The 19008-nt window shown below is 41.1% G+C and overlaps 4 protein-coding genes across 6 annotated transcripts; 2 read left to right on the top strand and 2 right to left on the bottom strand.

The window, feature by feature from the left end:
* Positions 1-152: 152 nt before the first annotated feature.
* cox5b2 (cytochrome c oxidase subunit 5B2) lies at positions 153-1728 on the bottom strand. The gene is made up of 4 exons (XM_020095254.2): positions 1557-1728; positions 897-967; positions 718-817; positions 153-382 (listed from the first exon to the last, which is right to left on the bottom strand). Exons 1-4 carry the CDS (start codon positions 1660-1662, stop codon positions 270-272), a joined length of 390 nt encoding a protein of 129 aa, XP_019950813.1. The 5' UTR covers positions 1663-1728; the 3' UTR covers positions 153-269.
* Positions 1729-4503: 2775 nt separating this feature from the next.
* dnajc12 (DnaJ (Hsp40) homolog, subfamily C, member 12) lies at positions 4504-7031 on the bottom strand. Its single transcript, XM_020090184.2, has 5 exons — positions 6711-7031; positions 5895-5973; positions 5514-5653; positions 5290-5413; positions 4504-4946 (listed from the first exon to the last, which is right to left on the bottom strand). Exons 1-5 carry the CDS (start codon positions 6786-6788, stop codon positions 4864-4866), a joined length of 504 nt encoding a protein of 167 aa, XP_019945743.2. The 5' UTR covers positions 6789-7031; the 3' UTR covers positions 4504-4863.
* A 1037-nt stretch (positions 7032-8068) lies between these two features.
* On the top strand, positions 8069-13783 carry sirt1 (sirtuin 1). 2 transcript variants are annotated; one of them, XM_020094370.2, is made up of 9 exons: positions 8069-8600; positions 9027-9149; positions 9304-9539; positions 9653-9805; positions 10236-10383; positions 10478-10557; positions 11243-11426; positions 11527-12054; positions 12338-13783. In XM_020094370.2, exons 1-9 carry the CDS (start codon positions 8084-8086, stop codon positions 12625-12627), a joined length of 2259 nt encoding a protein of 752 aa, XP_019949929.2. In that variant the 5' UTR covers positions 8069-8083; the 3' UTR covers positions 12628-13783. The 2 variants fall into 2 exon arrangements, with proteins under 2 accessions (XP_019949929.2, XP_069395367.1); XM_069539266.1 differs by having other exon boundaries at positions 8199-8600; positions 12341-13783.
* A 549-nt stretch (positions 13784-14332) lies between these two features.
* On the top strand, positions 14333-18877 carry cacul1 (CDK2 associated cullin domain 1). Of its 2 annotated transcripts, none has more exons than XM_020094392.2 (8): positions 14333-14670; positions 15370-15496; positions 15608-15710; positions 15803-15898; positions 16468-16570; positions 16674-16763; positions 16945-17083; positions 17532-18877. In XM_020094392.2, exons 1-8 carry the CDS (start codon positions 14472-14474, stop codon positions 17569-17571), a joined length of 897 nt encoding a protein of 298 aa, XP_019949951.2. In that variant the 5' UTR covers positions 14333-14471; the 3' UTR covers positions 17572-18877. The 2 variants fall into 2 exon arrangements, with proteins under 2 accessions (XP_019949951.2, XP_019949942.2); XM_020094383.2 differs by having other exon boundaries at positions 14333-14793.
* The last annotated feature ends 131 nt before the right edge of the window (positions 18878-19008 follow it).

The following is a 19008-nucleotide window of genomic DNA, read 5'->3' as shown; positions in this document are numbered from 1 at the left end:
ACGGGAAATACGTTTAAGAATAATTGTTCCTCAGAACAATTAACCTTTTAAATGCAGTGTAGTGTACCAACTTAGACTTTGGAAAGGCATAAAATCTTAAAGAGAATTATGAAATATCAATAATTGTACAGATTTCTATCCAGACAATTCACTTCAGCTTTATATTTTAATGATCAACTGTATATGTTAAATGATATGCACATTTTGCAGTATATGGCCACGAAGAAGGCAAATATTGACAGGTCTGTGTTGTCCCTGCATTTTAAGTTTCAATGAGGCAAGTCCTCCTGAATCAGCTTATAGTGGGTGCCACAGGAAGGACAGCGCTGGGGAATTCCCTCGTGAACCCAGAACCACACAATCGCAGTGTTGTCTTCCTCGCCTGCAGAAAATACAAAACACCTGGTTTGTAATATAGACATGAGGGAAAAAATGTCAGTTTCTTAGCAGGAGTATGCAAAAACGACATATCCGATTTCCTTGAAATTTTGTGGAGTAGACCCCAAAAAACATTCAACGTTGGTGTGGATCCAGGAATTTCTTTTTCCACTTTCATTTTCAAAGTTTTCCTTGATTTCACAAAATCAGACATGTTTAAGGGACTGATATTTATTTGGTGCAGATCCAAATAAAAATCTAGTTTCATAAGGGGACTGTTGATCCTTGGTGGAGGTATACCAGTGAGTGACATGCTCGTGTTAAATATACATAACTTACAAATACAGCCCACCAGCCTCTTGTTTCCAGTGCATGGCACGATCTGAGGGTCTTCTTTGGTGCCTGGGTAGTTTTTTGGCTTCAGTATACTGTAGGGATCCTGTCATTTAGATTTGAAGATGGTTAGTACATGTCAGATTAAACACTGCACTTGTGTGTGAGTGTGAATAGCTGCCTACCTTTCCCACTTTTAAGGCCATCAAGATGCGCCGCTCCAGTCCAGTGGCCTGCTCATCATCTGTTGGTATCCCTGAGAAACAAACACGGGAGAGGTTTTCATCAATACAAAATATAAAGATGTGCTTTGGTGCATTTTTACAGTTTGATTGTCCCTGCAGTCGAATGTCAGTAAAACTGCACGTCTGCAATGGACGCCACCCACATGCACACTGTTCCCTATCAGGATACTGGCATCAAACCAAAGGAGGTGGGTCAATAAAAGAAGGCCTCTGCTCAAGTTTAGTCCAAATGACCTTCATTACTGGATATCATAGTCTCACACGAGGGAACACACTGACATATAACAATCTCACAGCACATAAAGACACTACACACACTACAAACAACTTTTATTTCACTGTGAATTCATATTATCTGACACAATTCAATGTTCTTTACCCTCTTTATTAACTACAGCACATGTTGGGCAGCTACAAGTCAGACTCAGTGCATGAGAAAGCGTGTAAACTCTGCAGACTACAGTAAACTAAGAATGCTGCATTCAGCCATACTGTCACCTCGTATAACCTGCTTCACTTGTGACCCGGGTCACTTTCTCTTTCTCTCCGCTCTCTGCTCCTGTCTGACGGTGTCACATATTGTTTTTCCCCGACTCGTACCTCTCTCTGAGGCCAGAGCAGCGGCTCGGTGTATCGGTCTGACAGCCACGCTGCTCCTGAGCCGCAGTGTTGTTGTCCAGGCTCGGTGAAGAAGACGTCCCGCCATGATCCCGCTCCGTAACTTCAGGTACCCACTCTGACACGGGGGAGGGGCCAGCTGTCAGATGGACTGAAATGACCCCGGCGACCGTCTGAGTGACAGGCGGCCGGACCAATCACAGAGGAGACGCGGCTGCGCTAACCAATGACATCGAGCAGACGGCCCAAAGAGGAACAGGTGGGAACAACTGTAGAGCCTATAAAGATAGAAACACTTAATATTCTCACATGATGCATTAGTTTTATTCACTCACACTTCTCACTGTAGTTATAGAAAATGTTTGTTATCATCTGTTTTTATTTTGCTCCTCGAAACACACACACATATATACACACACATACATATTCTTGTCTTTATACTTGTGAGGACACTCATTAACTAATGCTAATTAATAACGAATTAAATAATTACCCAACCCCTTACCCTAACCATCAAAACGAAATGCCTTACCGTAACCCTGACCTAAAGTCTATAACCCTTAAACCATATTATTAATAATAATAACTTTATTTGTATAGCACGTATCTAAACAAGTTTACAAAGTGCTTCACAAAATACATGGCGAAAAAACGACTGAATAAAAAGTAGTTCACTTCACGTCTGACGTCATCTAGGAAACATCTGTACATCACATCAGCTCCACAGAAAATATATATTATTAAAATAGGATTGATGTTAGAGATGCTACAAAGATATTCTCGAAATGTTAGTGTAGAAAATCAGATTCTTCGCCTCTTGAACTGATCGGATTTGTTTGAGGTTTCTGTTTCACGGCTGCACCGGTTGACTGGTGTGTTTGGAGGTCGTTGCTCCTCTCCTCCAGAAGGAGGCAGTGTGGAGGACCATGCTGTCTGCGCGTTCTCCGTGAAAACAGGAACATGAAGAAACGATAACAGAGCAGTTTGTCACATTAACACTCGAAGTTGTTCGCGGTTGTTCGTTGATGTGAAAAGGTTGAGAAAGATGGTCCAAAAGGAAACTGGGTTTCGCTGTATTACTCAGGCTGCACTACAGCGTCTATTCACAGGCGCGATCCCACTACTGAGCGGCACGGGGGCTTTGACCTGCTCCGTCTCCGACCTGGGCCGGTGCACCCCTCCTTAGACGACCTGGTGGTCCCGGGCTCCCCCAGGAGCACCATATCGATACCGAACTTAGTGCGGACACCCGATCGGCATAGTCCGCTGCAGCTCAGAGCTCCTGAGCTCAAACGATCCGCCAGCCTCAGCCTCCCAGTGACTTGGATTACAGGCGCGCGCCACCGCACCCGGCGAAGACTCAATGTTCTCTATGGGCTTTTAGCTTCGACAGGAGTGACGTCATCAAAAAACAGGCTGGCGACATCTGGCGGTGAGGTTCATGCAGCATGTTCCTCACAGTTCTCAATCACTGAAAAGTGTTAGATAGATAGATAGATAGACGAATGGATAGATAGACGTATGGATAGATAGATGGACGTATAGATAGATAGACGTATGGATAGATAGATAGATGGACGTATGGATGGATGGATAGATAGGATAGATAGACAGATAGATAGATGGACGGACGTATAGATGAGTGGATGGATGGATAGATAGATAGATATTTGCCCAACTATAGGTCCACGCCCCCTGCTGTGCTGCACAGTCTACAATCTGTGGGTGTACTATTACTATATACTGCTATTATATTGGTATAATTACTATCTATATAAATATATATTATGTTATATTATATACTATATATACTGTACTATTTTTATATACTGTCTAACAATTACATTACCATCATATCATCAGTACTATTACCATCATATTGCCACTGCACGTTATCTTATCTACCTATTCATCTTGTGTTTCTGTTTTTATTCTTTCTACCTCAATATTTTATTTTATTCTATTGTATTGTATTTTATTGTATTCAAATATACCAGCTGCTATGACGACTGCATTTCCCTTCGGGGATGAATAAAGTAATCTATCTATCTATCCACTGTTGTTGACGCTGGAAGTAAGGGTGCAGCGTCCTCTATGGGCGAGGGACTTTAATTACAGGGCTCAACAACCACCCATTTTTACTTTTTATATATCGTTATTATTTTTTCAGTGTATAATTGGAGACTCAAAACTGACCATAGGTATGAATATGAATGTGTGTTACCTCTGTAAGTAGGTCATGTGATTCACCTCTACAAGGTGTAGCCCCTTCTCACCCAATGTCAGCTGGGATTAGCTCCAGCCCCTGGCAACCCAAAAGGATAAGCGGCACTAAGGACGGATGGATAGATTTTTCTGTCTGATGCTCAAATGAAGAACATGGTGAAGATAATATTGGGCACTAACTAAAATAATAATATAGTTAATGGTGGTGATAGTGGGTTAGTCATGTCTTTAAAGTAATCTCGGATTTCTTCAAAGCCCATGAAGTCACTAAACAATTTTTTTCCAGAAAAGAGCCAGCCTTTATTCATTTAAGATCATTTGCAGTACAGCTAACTCAGGGGCAGACGCTTACATGCTCCTTACAATCAAATATCTGATACAGTCAGTAATGGAAACAATTCATTTGATTGACCTCTGAACCCACTGACACTTAACGTTTGGAATCCATTTCGTTAGATTCATTAACTAATTTTATGTTTAGATTAAAGGTTTGAGATGCTTTGAATTACTTCCTGTACTAACTCATAGAGTTCAGAGTTACTGAAGGTTGAAGTTTGTGGTCCTATATTTCAACTGAAAATCACAGTTAGGTGTAATGATGCCATGCAGATGCACACTAGTAGTGGGATGTTCTAATACCAGTAGAAATAATGATTTTATAGCCTCCATTACAGCTGAGGACATTAAGTAATGCACACAAGTGTATGTGACATGTTTCCGTTTATTTTGCCAACATTATGAACCCAACTGCAACACAAACATACACATACACATTACATTAGGCATAAACATATTCATCCTTTGTGTGTGAATGAATGTAATCAACAGCAAGACATATAACAACATACATTACTCACATAATCACATGAATCAATACCCAACATCAGATTTCCGACAGATCTGCGACAGACACATTTAGAGTTGATGGTTTCCTGCAAGTTGAGTGGTATTACATCCAGACCATATTCACAAACAGTGACATCACACTAAGCAGGGTCCCAAGTGAACAAGTGAGCAGAAGAAGGCACAAACACAATATAATCAAATTGAGCTGCTGATATATTTAGATTTCATAATTTCTAAACTTCTGCAGGAGATTGGATGGAGAGTCAGCAGCCCAACGGAAACGCCGATGGCAGTAATCACCTGAAGAGTGATGAGAGAGAGTCTGTTAGTTTTATTGGATATGGTGTACAAACACCGAATTGTTAGAAATAACACCTATAAATCAAATAACGTAAGGGATTAAATTAAATCAGTTTCAGTCCTTCATAGTCAGAGGGAATCTTAATTCTTTAAGTACAGAAAATAAAGATGTTATAAAGGCACTGTTTAAAACCAGGATATCTGCCCTGAATGGCCACTTTAACACCCGTACTTTCAGTTTTGCTTTGTTTAATGCGCTGCTTTGCGCTTCAAGTATAATCAATAAAAACTCATGTGGGATTATTTTCTGTCCAATGCTTTGAGGACATTTTGAAATACTTACTTGAGGAGACCCCTGCTGCTTCCTGCTCACAGTGAACATCTTCTGCTTGGGAAGTGACGGTCTTTTCTGCTTTTGAGGCCTCCAGCATCGGTTCCTTCTTGTCTCTCACAACCCAGTGCATTGACTGAAAAAAACAGTCATATCACTTGGAATTCTTGTTATACACATTACCCAGTGTTTTAAAAAAATAAAACAATCTGTACCAAAGACAAGACACTACATACAGTTTTCACAGAGTCTTCCAAGGCTTGCCAGTCATGGAATGACATCAGAACCCCACTTCTTTTCCAAAGGTCATAGTTTTTCCTTTTGGTTTCATTGCATAAAATCTCTTTGGCCTCTTGTAGTTTTTGGAAATCTGCCACTGTCACAAAGAAAGAAAATACCAGGATAAGTAAGATTCCGTTAACAATATCTGCTTTGAAATGAAGACAGAAACTACGGTCTCAGTAAGAAAAGTGAAGTACAATTATTTAAAAAATGGTTAAAGTTATAAATCTGGTAAATCTTGTCTTCAAATCACACTTCTGGCTATTCAAAGTGTCCCGTTTATTTAAATAAATTCCTTTTGAATACACACCAGTGTGTTACAGCACAGTATTTACCTGCTCTCGGGTTGTCTAGATGTTTGTCTGGGTGGCAGGCCAAGGCTCGGATCTTGTATTCATTGAGAATCTGCTCAGTCTGAAAGGGGGAAAATAAATAAATAATTGTAATGTTCTTTTGCCAATGTCAATATTTGAACTTCAGGAATCAGTCACTTATTCTATTTTGGAGGGACAGTTTTCACTTTGGCAAAAACATGTTTTACATTTGCACACGTTTCTGTGACTGAGAGTCCACAACAACAATTCAAACCAATTTCTTTCACATACAACATGTTAAGGACACTGCCCCTTTATTTTTTGGCCCCGTTAACTTCCTATGACACAAGCTTCGTTCTTAAGGTTGCCAACAACATTTTAAATGAATAAAAATCATCATCATCTTCATCATAATCATCCCAATTAGGTTTGCACTGATGTCGTCATCATGGATGTTGCTCCAGTCAGACCTTGCATTGATAACTATATGTGTATAAATATACTGCTGTGCGTGCATCACATGTCGCGACACATGAAGAGTGAAATATGAATGGCTCATTCTGAAACTGTACAACAGAGGATGACGCATGAGTTCATTCTTATCTCCTGGAGCATCAACAGGTCTCTGTTGGGTCAGACTACTCTCTGGCGTTTATTCAATCCATGATCAGTTTAGTACAATATCACACATGTTGCCATTCGCTTCAACTCATCGAGCATTTTATTAACAAACTCATAAATCACGTATGTTTTGGTTTGTAAATCTAGACAATCGTTATTAAGTCACCCAGAAAATAGTCTGAGCCCAGACCCAACAACCAACCAGCCAAAACTTACCGAGGACAGCTCATCGCAGCCCAGTAACCAGTAGTAATCCTCCAGGTCCTCTGGTTTGCAGTTCAACACAGCCTCCATAAATGTGTTGGTGGAAAGGTGTGTTTTCTAACGGAGCAGCTTGTCTTCCACCCTGAATCACAGCTTGTGTGACTGATAGTCTCCTGCCCCCGCTGCTGACTCACCGATCATTTACCAAAGTATATCTTGTAATTGTTTTGTCAGCGAAGTGACTGATGGAGCAACATTCAAAGTGTGGTCTGTCCTGAGTTCTGGAGAAAAATGAGCTGTCCTTTTAACATATGACGTGTGGTGCGTTCAAGTGTCCGCCTCAAAGTCCCACTATCGACCATTCGCAAGAGGCAAGACACAATGGCAGAGAGCAAGTTTAAATAATTAGAAAACACAATGTTGACATCGTGATAGATTGATGTTACTATTCATGTGCAATATTATTATTAATGTGTAATATCACATTCATATAATTCATATTATGTTTAATATCATGTGTAATATTACTTCTTCATATTATCATTACCATTTTCTACCACTTTAGTTTAGTATTAGATTAATTTCTCATGTAGCTTACTTTTTAATTCTATTTCTATTATTATTTCGTCGTCATTCTACTGTCTTATTTTTATCTTATCTTAATACAAAAAATATTAAAGAGATTTATTGAAATGGAACAAACTGTACATCAAAAAAAGTCTGTGTTTTATTGGCAAATGTTGTGAATTCATTCACAGGTTCTTACTTGAACGCTAATATGATCAAGCTGCAGGGCCGGAGAGTCCCTGTCCCGTCCCCACCGTTTAACAAGAGTCCCAGATCCACTACTGAGAAATCATTTTAACATCATCTTGGCTGAAAATGAATATCAGCATCTATGATAAACAAATAAATAGGTGGCATTACAGTGAACAGCTTTAAAGGTCCAGTGTGTAAGATTTAGGTAAGAGGGAACTATTGGCAGAAATTGAATGTAGAATAATTCTCATGATGTTTTCACAAGTTTGTTTCATCTGAATTGTATGATTGTAGTTTTCTTTACACCAGAAAAGGCCCTTTATATTCAAATACTTTTTTTACATCAAGGACCCTCTCTACAGAGGCCGCCATGTTTTTTTACATTAGTCCAAACTGGACAAACCTAACAGCTTTTGAATTTTTATGACAATTAAAGTCTACAACAGTTTCTTTTTTATGTTTGGAAGGACAGGGTGAGGTGAGGGGTGTTCAGCTGCAACTTGCAATTTCAACACTAGATATCACAAAATTCTACACACTGAACCTTTAAGCAGCACTCTGTATGGTCCTCCTGGTTTTCTGCGTATGTCAAACAGGTGAGTAGGTCTAAAACCTTTCTCCTTTAAATGAAATTGACCGGACGGTCTTTGAAGGCAGCAATATTTTTGTTATGGTTTCACGTCATCGACGTCAGTCAGGGACGTTCTGCTCGTCGCGATTGGTGGAGAGCGGGTCACGTGCTGTATGCAAATGAGCCAGCTGTCCAGGAGGAAGGCTCAGTGGCTCTGCGGCTGAAGATGGCGGACGGTGAGAGCAGCCTCGAAACGGGCCTTTCGGGCGCCTCCGAAATGGACGAACCTGCTGCGAAAAGATCCAAAATGAGTCCGGGAACCGACTGCGGACTCAAAGTCTCAGACGCAGACCAATTATCGTGCGTTTCCGCGGGCACAGAGAGCTGGGAGGCGGCGGTGAATTGTCCGCATCCAGCGGAGAAGGAAGCGAAGCCGGTGATGGCGGTAGAGTCAGAGCAGGCCCCGGCGGCGCTAGGCGGAGACAACAATGGACTGGTGCTCTCCGAGCAGCACAGACCCGCCGTGAGGCTCGACCTCAGCGCGGTGCTGGGGACGACAGAGGAGGGAGCCGGTGAGAGAACCAACGTTTTTTATTTCAGCCACTCAACAACAGCTGGTTTTACCAACTTCACCGGCGAGTTAGCTGAACGTGAAACACCCAGAGAAGTTAACGTTCACTGGCTAATGTTGTAAAGTAGAATATGTGTTTGTAGAGAGGCGAGTTCTTCTCTAGACGAACACTTTGACTTTTCTGAGTCATTTCTGACAAACAGAGAGAAAACTAATGCGCAAACTTATTCCCTTTCTAAACTTTGTTAGCAGCTTAGCATTTATTAGCCCTTTTCCCACTAACGCTCTCTGAAGTTAACGTTGCAACGGTTGCACCACTGGTAGTTGTCATGGAAAGTGGACGTGACTGATCATGTTGCTTCTCAGAGATCGACACAACTTATCTTTGGTTTTATTTCTTCTTGTGTCGGAACTTATGTGTGCACAGATTTCCACGAGCACGATGATTTCCTCTCGAACGGTCTGGCTGTCACACCCGACCACAACAACGAGGAAGATGACAGATCCTCACATGCAAGCTCCAGCGACTGGACTCCTCAACCGCAGTTAGGTAACTCCATGAGTGTGTTGCAATTAACAAAAAACAGTTCCCTGCACCTTCTACCACCTAAGAAACATTGTGAGCCACATTGTAACTGCAGGTAGTGGTACAATATGTACATGTTGGAAAACAAGTCGTCCTGAGATGTTGTATTCTTGCCCAGGTTCATACAGCTTCATCCAACAACACATCAGAGAGACCGATCCCAGGACCATTCTGAGGGATTTGCTGCCAGAGACTGTGCTCCCACCAGATTTAGACGACATGACACTGTGGCAGATCATCATCAACATCTCAGAACCTCCAAAAAGAAAGAAGCGGAAGGACATTAACACCTTGGAAGATGTTGTTAGGCTACTTCATGAAAGTAAAAGGATCCTTGTGCTGACTGGTGCTGGGGTATGTGTTTACTGTAGTATATTACAGCTGCACTGTTTATATTACCATGTGTTTGATATGTAGTTTCAGTGTCCATGCTATTAAATCAGAATGGTTCTATGCTATTTGTGCAGGTGTCTGTTTCATGTGGAATACCAGACTTTCGCTCCAGAGATGGAATTTATGCACGGCTCGCTGTAGATTTCCCCGATCTTCCAGACCCTCAAGCTATGTTTGACATTGAATACTTCAGACGGGACCCAAGACCGTTTTTCAAGTTCGCTAAGGTTTGTACATTGTGTCCATTTACTCATGATTTGATTGCCACTGACAAAGATTCAGGTGTATGTAGTTCAAAACTTAATAGGCTCCAAAAAAATCATTGCATGTTGCTGCAGATTTATTCATGAATATGTTTACACTCACTTGGATCTGTTCTCCCATTTTATTATTTTATAGGGTTTTGTTCATAGAGGGAAAGAGAAGCTACTAGAAAGTCTTGACACTTTCAGACTGAACATAGAAATCATATCACTTGGTCTTCATCCTTTAAGCTGTTATTGTATTTATTTAAAGTTAAAGGGCCTTTTTGTTGTTCTAAGACTAAACATATTCAGGCTTTGAATATAACAAGGGTTTAAAAAGATGGAGGGTGTAGAAAAGGATTGATTTACATGACTATAGTGAACTTATTTCAATGCATCCTCTTTCTTACAGGAGATCTACCCTGGTCAGTTCCAGCCTTCACCCTGTCATAAATTCATTTCCATGCTTGATAAGCGAGGGAAGCTTTTGCGCAACTACACACAAAACATCGACACGTTAGAACAAGTGGCTGGAGTTCAGCGGATTATCCAGTGTCATGGTAAGTAAAGCTGCTCATCTTGAATCCTGCTTATTTTCTATGCATTTCTCCCCAGGGTGGTGTTAAAAGTCCATTAATATGTCTTTTATTTCAGGGTCGTTTGCAACGGCATCCTGTCTCGTCTGTAAACACACAGTGGATTGTGAGGCTATAAGGGAAGACATCTTTAACCAGGTATTTATTTATTACAAAATCATCCAGTATAACACATTCACATTCAGTATTATTACATACTGCATCATATACGTCACTAGACACTACAGTTTGAGTAAAGTATCTCCCACAGATCCAGACATCCGTAAAACATACACTTCATTTTAAGCAACTCCTGCAACAATTAAAACAAAGAAGATACCGTTGAGGAAAAATCCACAACACCGTGTTGCCCAGTAGTAACATCTTACACTTCAGAGATAATCCATACAAATACTCTTAACAAGCAACTTCTAGTGAATAATGTTTTATGTCTAAGAAGCAGATCTGTGAAGTGGGTAACTGATTTAAAAACTGATGCAGCACTGAGACATTCCAGGGTTGAATCAAACATGACTAGAAGGAGAAAATTAATTAAAATGAATTGGCCCTTTTTACAGTAGATAGAAGTTAAGTTATGGGCTCTAGCTGTGATGTAAAAAAAACTTGAGAAATCAAATGATCTGTGAAAAAAGTATCTGAATAATATTAAATCTGATTTCTTAAATACATTATCCATTTTAAACATTGTAATTGTAACCATCAATCATCGTCAGTAACTCTATAATCATTTTTGAGTTTGTGGTGGTGTTAGGTAAATTATCCATCCATTGTCCGTCTTCAGCTTATTTTTAAGTATTGCTGATATAATACATTCTTCTTGCAGGTTGTCCCTCATTGTCCACGGTGTCCAGACATTCCCCTGGCAATCATGAAGCCTGACATCGTCTTCTTCGGCGAGAATCTTCCAGAAATGTTCCACAGAGCCATGAAGCAGGATAAAGATGAGGTCGACCTCCTGATTGTCATTGGTTCTTCTCTTAAAGTTCGACCAGTCGCCCTCATCCCAAGTACGTTTTCTTCAGATAAATGAATTTTCTGTAACATGCATGCAATAACCAGTAAATCTGATAATACAATCCATAACTGTTTTCTATTTATCCTCCTCAGACTCCATTCCTCATGAAGTGCCTCAGGTCTTGATCAATAGGGAACAGCTGCCTCACCTCAACTTTGACGTGGAGCTACTTGGGGACTGTGATGTCATTGTCAATGAGCTCTGTCATCGATTGGGTGGAGACTTTGAGCAGCTCTGCTACAACACTGTAAGACTCACTGAGATCACGGAGAAACCCCCACGGTTACCTGAACAGCCACCAAGCGAGGCCTTGCCTGCTTCCAGCAATGCAGCTCAGGAGGAGCAGAGGCAGCACAGCACAGACTCAGTAATTAAGTCTTCAGAGGAGACAGAAAGTCTGAATGTCACAGAGACCGCTCATAATAATGTTACACCTCCAGAGCCTTGTCCAAATGCTCAGTCTCCCAGCGAGGAGACGGCTGAGTCGCCAGAGTTACCAGCAGAAGACACACCAAAAGAGGAGGTTGCTGAAGTGAAATACCAAACCTCCAGCCTTGAATTTCGAAGACGATGCTGGATGAGTCGAATCAACAGAAGTCCAATCAGCAAACGCCTTGAGAGTAAGCATTAGACCAGGGTGGAGAGACCAAAGTATTTCCTATAATACAAATACTTTTCATGTATTTAATTTTTTGTAAAGTGAGAAGTTGGATGTGTTTACACAGGTGCTCAACCATTCATCAGGCTCAACACTATCTTTTTCCCTCATTCAGTGTTCAGATACATTCTTCAATCCCCCCCAAAAAATTACCTATGACTGAGTAGATAGAAGCCAGATAGACAATGGTAGATTTTCTTCAAATGTTGATTTCACGTATCAGTAAATTGTGTTGTTTCCCACAGCAGGCCAGTACCTGTTTCAAACTCCAAATCACTACATCTTCCACGGCGCCGAGGTCTACTCCGACTCTGAGGATGAGACGTCGAGCTCCTGTGGCAGTGACAGTGATGAGTCTGAATGCAGCGCAGATGAGGTGGAAGAAGACAGCGAGCCAGAGGAGGCCGGCACACTAGCAGCGGATGGCGAGGCATGCCTCATAGACACAATTCAACACACAAAAGCCAACAAGGCCATCCCGAGTGTGCAGACAGACAATACTTCTGAAAAGACTCCAAGCACCACACATCTTTAAATGAAAAGTACATAGTCAACAAAGCACTAATTGTCTATATATATATGTTTCGTATATTTTTGACTTTTACCTTACTATTATTTTTCATAAAGTTGAAATTGTGTGACAACTTTGTGTGAATATGCATCAGTTTTTTGTTTCTTTTTCTGTGCTCTGTTTGGTCACTTGCATTGTGTCTGAAACCTCATACTGTATGCTACTTACTAAATAGAATGCAGTAGCTGTGTTTTTTTGTTTTCAAGGTTTTCTTCCATGTGCTGAATTTAGCTGATGCTCTCATCTACTGCAGCATACCACAGATGCAACACTAGATCAAGCTTTAATTCCTAAATGGCAGTAATTACAAGCAAAGACATGTCAATCTCAATCGTAGACGTCAACTGTGATCCAATGATGTGTTGTAGAGTTGGTTTATGTTACCACTGGGAAACATGTAAATATGTAAACCTACTGCCTGCTAACTAGTGGGTACTATGAGTTTCAGACACATACATAAATCAGAGGGTTTATTTGAAGTCACAGTCTAACTCGCAATACAAGAAGTTCAGCTCTGCTGTTTTCACGAGGGTGAATGCTGGGAAAAAAGGAACAGTACTTTAATTTTAGACCAAAGAACACTTAATCCACACGCTCCTACTTCATCATAAGCTTTGTATGTTTAATCTGTCATCTTCGAAAAAATCAAACTATTGACAAGGTGTTCCTTCAGATATGTGGCAGCTACTTTTTATGGTCAAGCCTCTTATTTTTATACTCTGATGTGAGACATACTCATCAAAGAGTAGATGGTTTTATCTGTACAAAGTTATATTACATTGTCATATTAAGCCTTAGGAATATATTCAATGCGTTCACATTGAAGTGCGGCACTTTTTATTTCCTCCTTACAAAACTGGTGTTGCTTCTGGCATTTTTCATAGACTACAAAGTTTAAACGGTTTCCTTCTTGGTGTGGAGACGTCTGCTGCCTGTAAAGATTTCATGTTGGTAGATGAGACATGTTTGAGCCAATGTGTTGGATTAATGTCTTCACCGACGTTCACATGCCGTTTACAAGGTCATGTTTTTGTTTACGGTTCGAGGAAATGAGAAATTTTTACATCGTTATAGTTGTTATTTCTTCTGGGGTTCTCAGTAAAAGCAAGATTGAAAAACAGTGAGCACTCATCGTTTCTGTTCTCTCAAATGCACTTGTTCACAGTGAAAGTCCTCAGTGCTGGCAAGAAGACGTGAACATTGCGCCACCTCGTGTCCGTGAACTCACCATGGCGGTTCCTCTTTCCTCTATGGTGCGTTCAAAGACACATTCAGAGCGAAGTGGCTTATAATAGCAGATCAGTGCAACATTTAAGTATTTCATGTGCGTCACTGACTGATACCGTTGCACAAGAAAAATCAAGTTTGATGTAACTATCCCTACGCGTCCTACTTGTGTAGTAGGGTAATTTGACATTTTGCTGTAATATCAAGCCAATCTGTTTACAGTATATACTGTATATAAAGACATTATTTTTGTACATTTATGTATTTATTCATTTTGCTTTTATTTTATATATATCCTATAGTATATAAATTAGGTTCGTTTATATTCACTTGTTTACATGAACCTGGGAACTTTGTTCATCCGCCCAGTCTTTGGAACTACACTTTCCAGAAGCCGCTGCGTTCAGTCAGCTGTCCCATTTTACGACATGTCGTAAAGAAAATCAGTCAACAACAGCAACACCGAGATGGTCACAACCACACGCGCCTGACAGTTCCTCTCTTGATCGGTATTTTGCCATCCGACATGTCCTCTGTCGCCTGGTGACGCCAGGCTTCGGCGCACAGGTCCGGTTGTGAACATGGAGGCCATGGAGGACGACAGTCTGGACGTGAAAGACGACCACAACCACAACTATTGTGCGAGCGGCAGCGGCAAAGCCCGCACGTATCTCAGCAGCCGCCTGTCGGATGTTACGACGGTCCCGCAGCCGGTGCCGAGTGGGGGAGAAGCGGGGAGCCGGCGAGGGAAGCAGTGGTCCGGCAGCAGCAGCAGCACCGGTGGGTCAAAGTTCATGGACTCGGATTCAGGGAGCGAGAGCAGCGAGGTCAGCGAGACCGACTGTGCAGCTCTGCCTGCGGCTGTAGAGGGGAAATTCACCCTCGACTCTACCTCCAAGTTCCGTAAGTTGACTTGAGGACAGACAGCAGGGCCTGGTGTCATGTAGTCACTCTGCAATCACTACACACCGATCACCCTCCATTGTTCTTCAATGCAGAGCATTGTAGAAATGCATCACTGTGAAAGATCTGGTCCAAACCAAAGCCTTCCTTTAACCTGCTGTAGAAGTTCACAGTGTAAAGAAGGAAGGTGGTTCATGTTTGCATGAACTGCATTGATTTCCTGAAGAGTCTAACCTTACTACTTGTCTAACCTAAAACCTACCCTTACATCTGGGCATTTGATTTATGTCCCCATTACGTGTCTGTGTAAACAAATGATGAGTAATACCTGGAAACACAGACACACACGGAATCCTTCACATCTAGTGAGGGAGTCCATTGCAGTAATGCATGCCTTAGCCCCTAATCCTAACCATCAGGCCTATCTGCCTAGTTCTAACTTTTATCATATCCCTAACTAAACCTAACTCCAACCTTAATCCTAGAAGTGAGTCTTCACCCACAGTGCTGTTTTCGGATGGCTTTTACCAGACTTAAATACATTTCCCATCATGCATCTCCCCTCTTTTCTCTCAGTCCTGAATGCCATGGCAGTTGAGGACTACAGGAAGAACCACTGGCCAAACCTTGAGAAGGCCATTGATCGCCTGCTGATTCAGAACCCCACAGACCACATCTCTGTCTCCTATGCACAGATCTACAGGTAAACCTGTTGAACAAACGCACACCTGTGTCCTTTCCTACAGTGTGTGATTCCTGCAGAGATCCACAAAGCTGCCGTGGGTTAAGATTCCATTCCACTTTGTTTTCCTAGTTACATCTACAAGTGTGTGTGTCAGCAGCACTCTGAGCTGCTCTACAACGATTTGATGTCAAAAATAACAACTCATCTGCAGCATGTTTCCACACGTCTACAAGTAAGTCAACCCAAACATGAGCAGATATATCATATGAGTTACATACAGAAACAATTTATTAAACCCACACGTTTATGATTATTATTTTGCAGGCCAGCTCCCCTGAAAACTTCATTGAGAACTTCAACGTTGCACTGAACCAATACACAGCTTCTCTTCAGTGTATAGTTCCTGTATTTATGTACTTGGTATGCATCTTTTTTATATCTTCAACAAATATGAATGTATGATTTGTTCCAATACCATAGTTCTCTTTCTGATAAAGAATCTGATACCTGGACTTTGTGTATCGGCTGATATCGAGTACCAATCCTGACATTGCATTTAAAAAGATAACAACTTAGATATCATATTTAAGTGCTTTAAACTTCTAACCCTGTATGGAAGTGACGCCTGCTATCATTTTGTCAACTAGTGTTTTGATTGGCAACACTAGTGCCACGCCTCAAAACTGAAATCTTGCATATGTTACACGTTGCCTTCTTTACTAGTGTCAAAGAAAAAGTGATTTCTGAGAAAAGAAAATTGTAGTTCTGTCTGGGTGAAAATATTATGCTTTTAAGACATGGTATTTGGTCAGTACATAGATTTGCATACTCACCGATGCCCGACCTGACATAATCAGAGGCCTTTCCCATGCTGGTATTGGAACATCTCTCCTATGATATTAAATTCTGTTCAGTGCAACCAAGTATAAGTGTTACCCATATCCACTAATGTCCCAGTTTCTCAATGTTTTCATATGTAATGTTTTCAGAACAAGTTCTACATCGAGTCAAAGCTGAACAGAGACCTGAGGGACGATTTGATGAAGCTGTTTGCTGATCACGTTGCAGAAAAACATGTGAACACACTGATGCGTGAGTGTCCCGCTTCATTTGTAGCACCGATGGCTTTGCTTGTATTTGTGAATCTGTAAAGACACTGCACCTCGGTAAACAAATGACTTCTGTTTTTGTTTAGCTCTTCTCATTGAAGCTTATTCCATGCCCTTTAAAGTGCAGCCATCTACAATGGCCAGTGTAGTGAATGGCCTCTACAGCCTCCGACCTGGTGAGCATTGGTTATTGTTCTAATCTGTTAGGCTGCCGGAAATATTTTGTATGTATCTGCTGTAATGTCATTTCAGCTTCAAGCTAATGCAAACAAAACGAACAGTTGTTTATTCCTCCAACAGAATCAGCTTCTCTACAGTTGCTCCTCTGTGTAATAGATTCTTTGTTTCCTCCTGCAGATTGGGCCCAGTTGGCCCCGGCTCTCTTCTCTGGGTTTATTCCCCAAATCAACCCTCCTACCGTGGAGTCTCTGCTGTCTGACTACGCTGCTCGTGACCAGAAGCTACAGATGGAGCTCTCCATGAACGGATTTCCACGGTCAGTTTTCACATTCTTCAGTTTTCATATCGGCTGATTGTAGTCTCAACTAGAATGGCACTCAGTAGAGTGCTGAGTGTCATTCTACCTCAACCAGGGCCCAACAGTCCCCTGGAATTCAATCGAGCTGCACCAAATTCTACACAGACATCAGTTCCCAAAATATACCAGATCTTTTTCATCAACATCCATGAATTATTCACTGGGAAATCTGTAAAAACTGTAAAGAAAATCCCCTATCCCTCAGTGCTCGAGAAAGTGAAGTACATGTGTCCCATCTTTTTTTAGTTCAGAAATCGGTTGAATAGTTCTGCATGAACCCGGGTTGACAATTAAACAAACAGACTGAGGCTGAAACACAACCTCAGTGGCTCAGGTCATTAATATAGGCGGCTTTGGGTTTTGCACTTTACTTCAAACCACTAATGGACTGTTCCCTGTTTTCCAGGGGTGACCAGTCTCGCAAGCGGGCCAGCGAGGATTCCTGATAGCCGAGCCGCCATCGCCACATGGGTTTGCGGAACTATTACTGTGCCTCTTATGTCTTTATCACAAGTTCGCTCACTGCACTAGGTACAATGTTAACAATGTGTAAGTTTCATCTCTCTCGACTCAAGGTCACACAACACTGTGAAGAACAAAGAGAACATGATGTTGAGTTGTTGAGCAGACGCTTAATCTTACTGCACTAAAAGAAAAAACAAGCACACACACTTCCATTATGGTGCTTTCCTCTGTGACTATGATGCATCCAGCTTCAGTATATGTGGGATGTTGCCGTGTGTCCTCAGACTGTTTCCTCATGTGAACAGTGCCTTCATGGTGTCTGTTGGATCAGATATCCTGACAGCAGATACGCTGATGGAGGGTTTCTCATTCCTAACCTTTAACATGGAAGTGTCTTGTGCGTTTTTCTATAAACTGGGCTAATCGAGACTTTCTATTGCTGCTAATAATACTCTCCTTATGTTAATACTACAAATCCCATGTTTACGGCCCTTGTGTGTATAAACCATTGTCTACAGTCAACACAAAAATGAGTGAGGAAAAAAATGGGAACTAAGTCATTGACCTCAACTATGATTCTCTTCTTCATGTTGCCTTTACTGGGTTGGTAAACCGGATTGTACTTTCCAGTTACGCCAAAGAGGATTTGCAGTACTTATCATTTATTTTCTTTTATATATGTATATATATAGATTGCATTGAGTTCAAGCTGACATTGTTAATGTTGTATACTGTCTGAGTCACTGAGCCATTTAGGTTTTTTTATACTAACAAGTTTTGACCCTTTTGTTGAGATGTTAGTCAGTTTGTAACCTTTAATGTGACTTGTTTGTTTCAGCCTTGTATGTAGGAGTGGCAGGGATCCCCATCCAGGACTTTACACAGAGTGCCAGAAAGCTTAGACAGCCACAGAATAGTGTTTGAGAACTCTCTAACCGTGCTTCAGTTTTTTTTGACAACTCACCTAAATCGTCCATTAACTGTAAATATACTGAACCTGATGCTTCAAGGATTTAATTAAACAAATCATATGCAAATATTGTTTTAAACCCGAGTCTGGAATACTTGTGCATTAATTTTTTCTAACATGTGTAGCCTGTTCATGATGTAATTAGTGGACGTCTTTCCGTTGTGCTCTTGCTTTATTTGAATAGAAGTATTTGATACAAGGTCCTACACTGTTTTAAGTGTAACCAGATGCTCAGATTTGCTTTTCGTTTCCATCTGTGGTCTTAGAGATGGTTCTCCTCATCTTTCAAATAAACAATTGTCATTCATTTCATTTGACACAGAGATGGTTTTGTTTTTCACCATTCAACATTTCAAATATGGATGTTGAGAAATGTTCTCTTCAATAATTAGGTATTATTATGAAGCACAAGAACAGAGTCTCTAGTGCAGGTATGTGCTAAAATACT

This window comes from Paralichthys olivaceus, chromosome 14 (genome assembly GCF_024713975.1).
Source record: "Paralichthys olivaceus isolate ysfri-2021 chromosome 14, ASM2471397v2, whole genome shotgun sequence".
NCBI lineage: Eukaryota > Metazoa > Chordata > Actinopteri > Pleuronectiformes > Paralichthyidae > Paralichthys > Paralichthys olivaceus.
The sequence above is the reverse complement of the archived record's forward strand: the minus strand, read 5'-3'. Positions and strand labels throughout refer to the sequence as shown.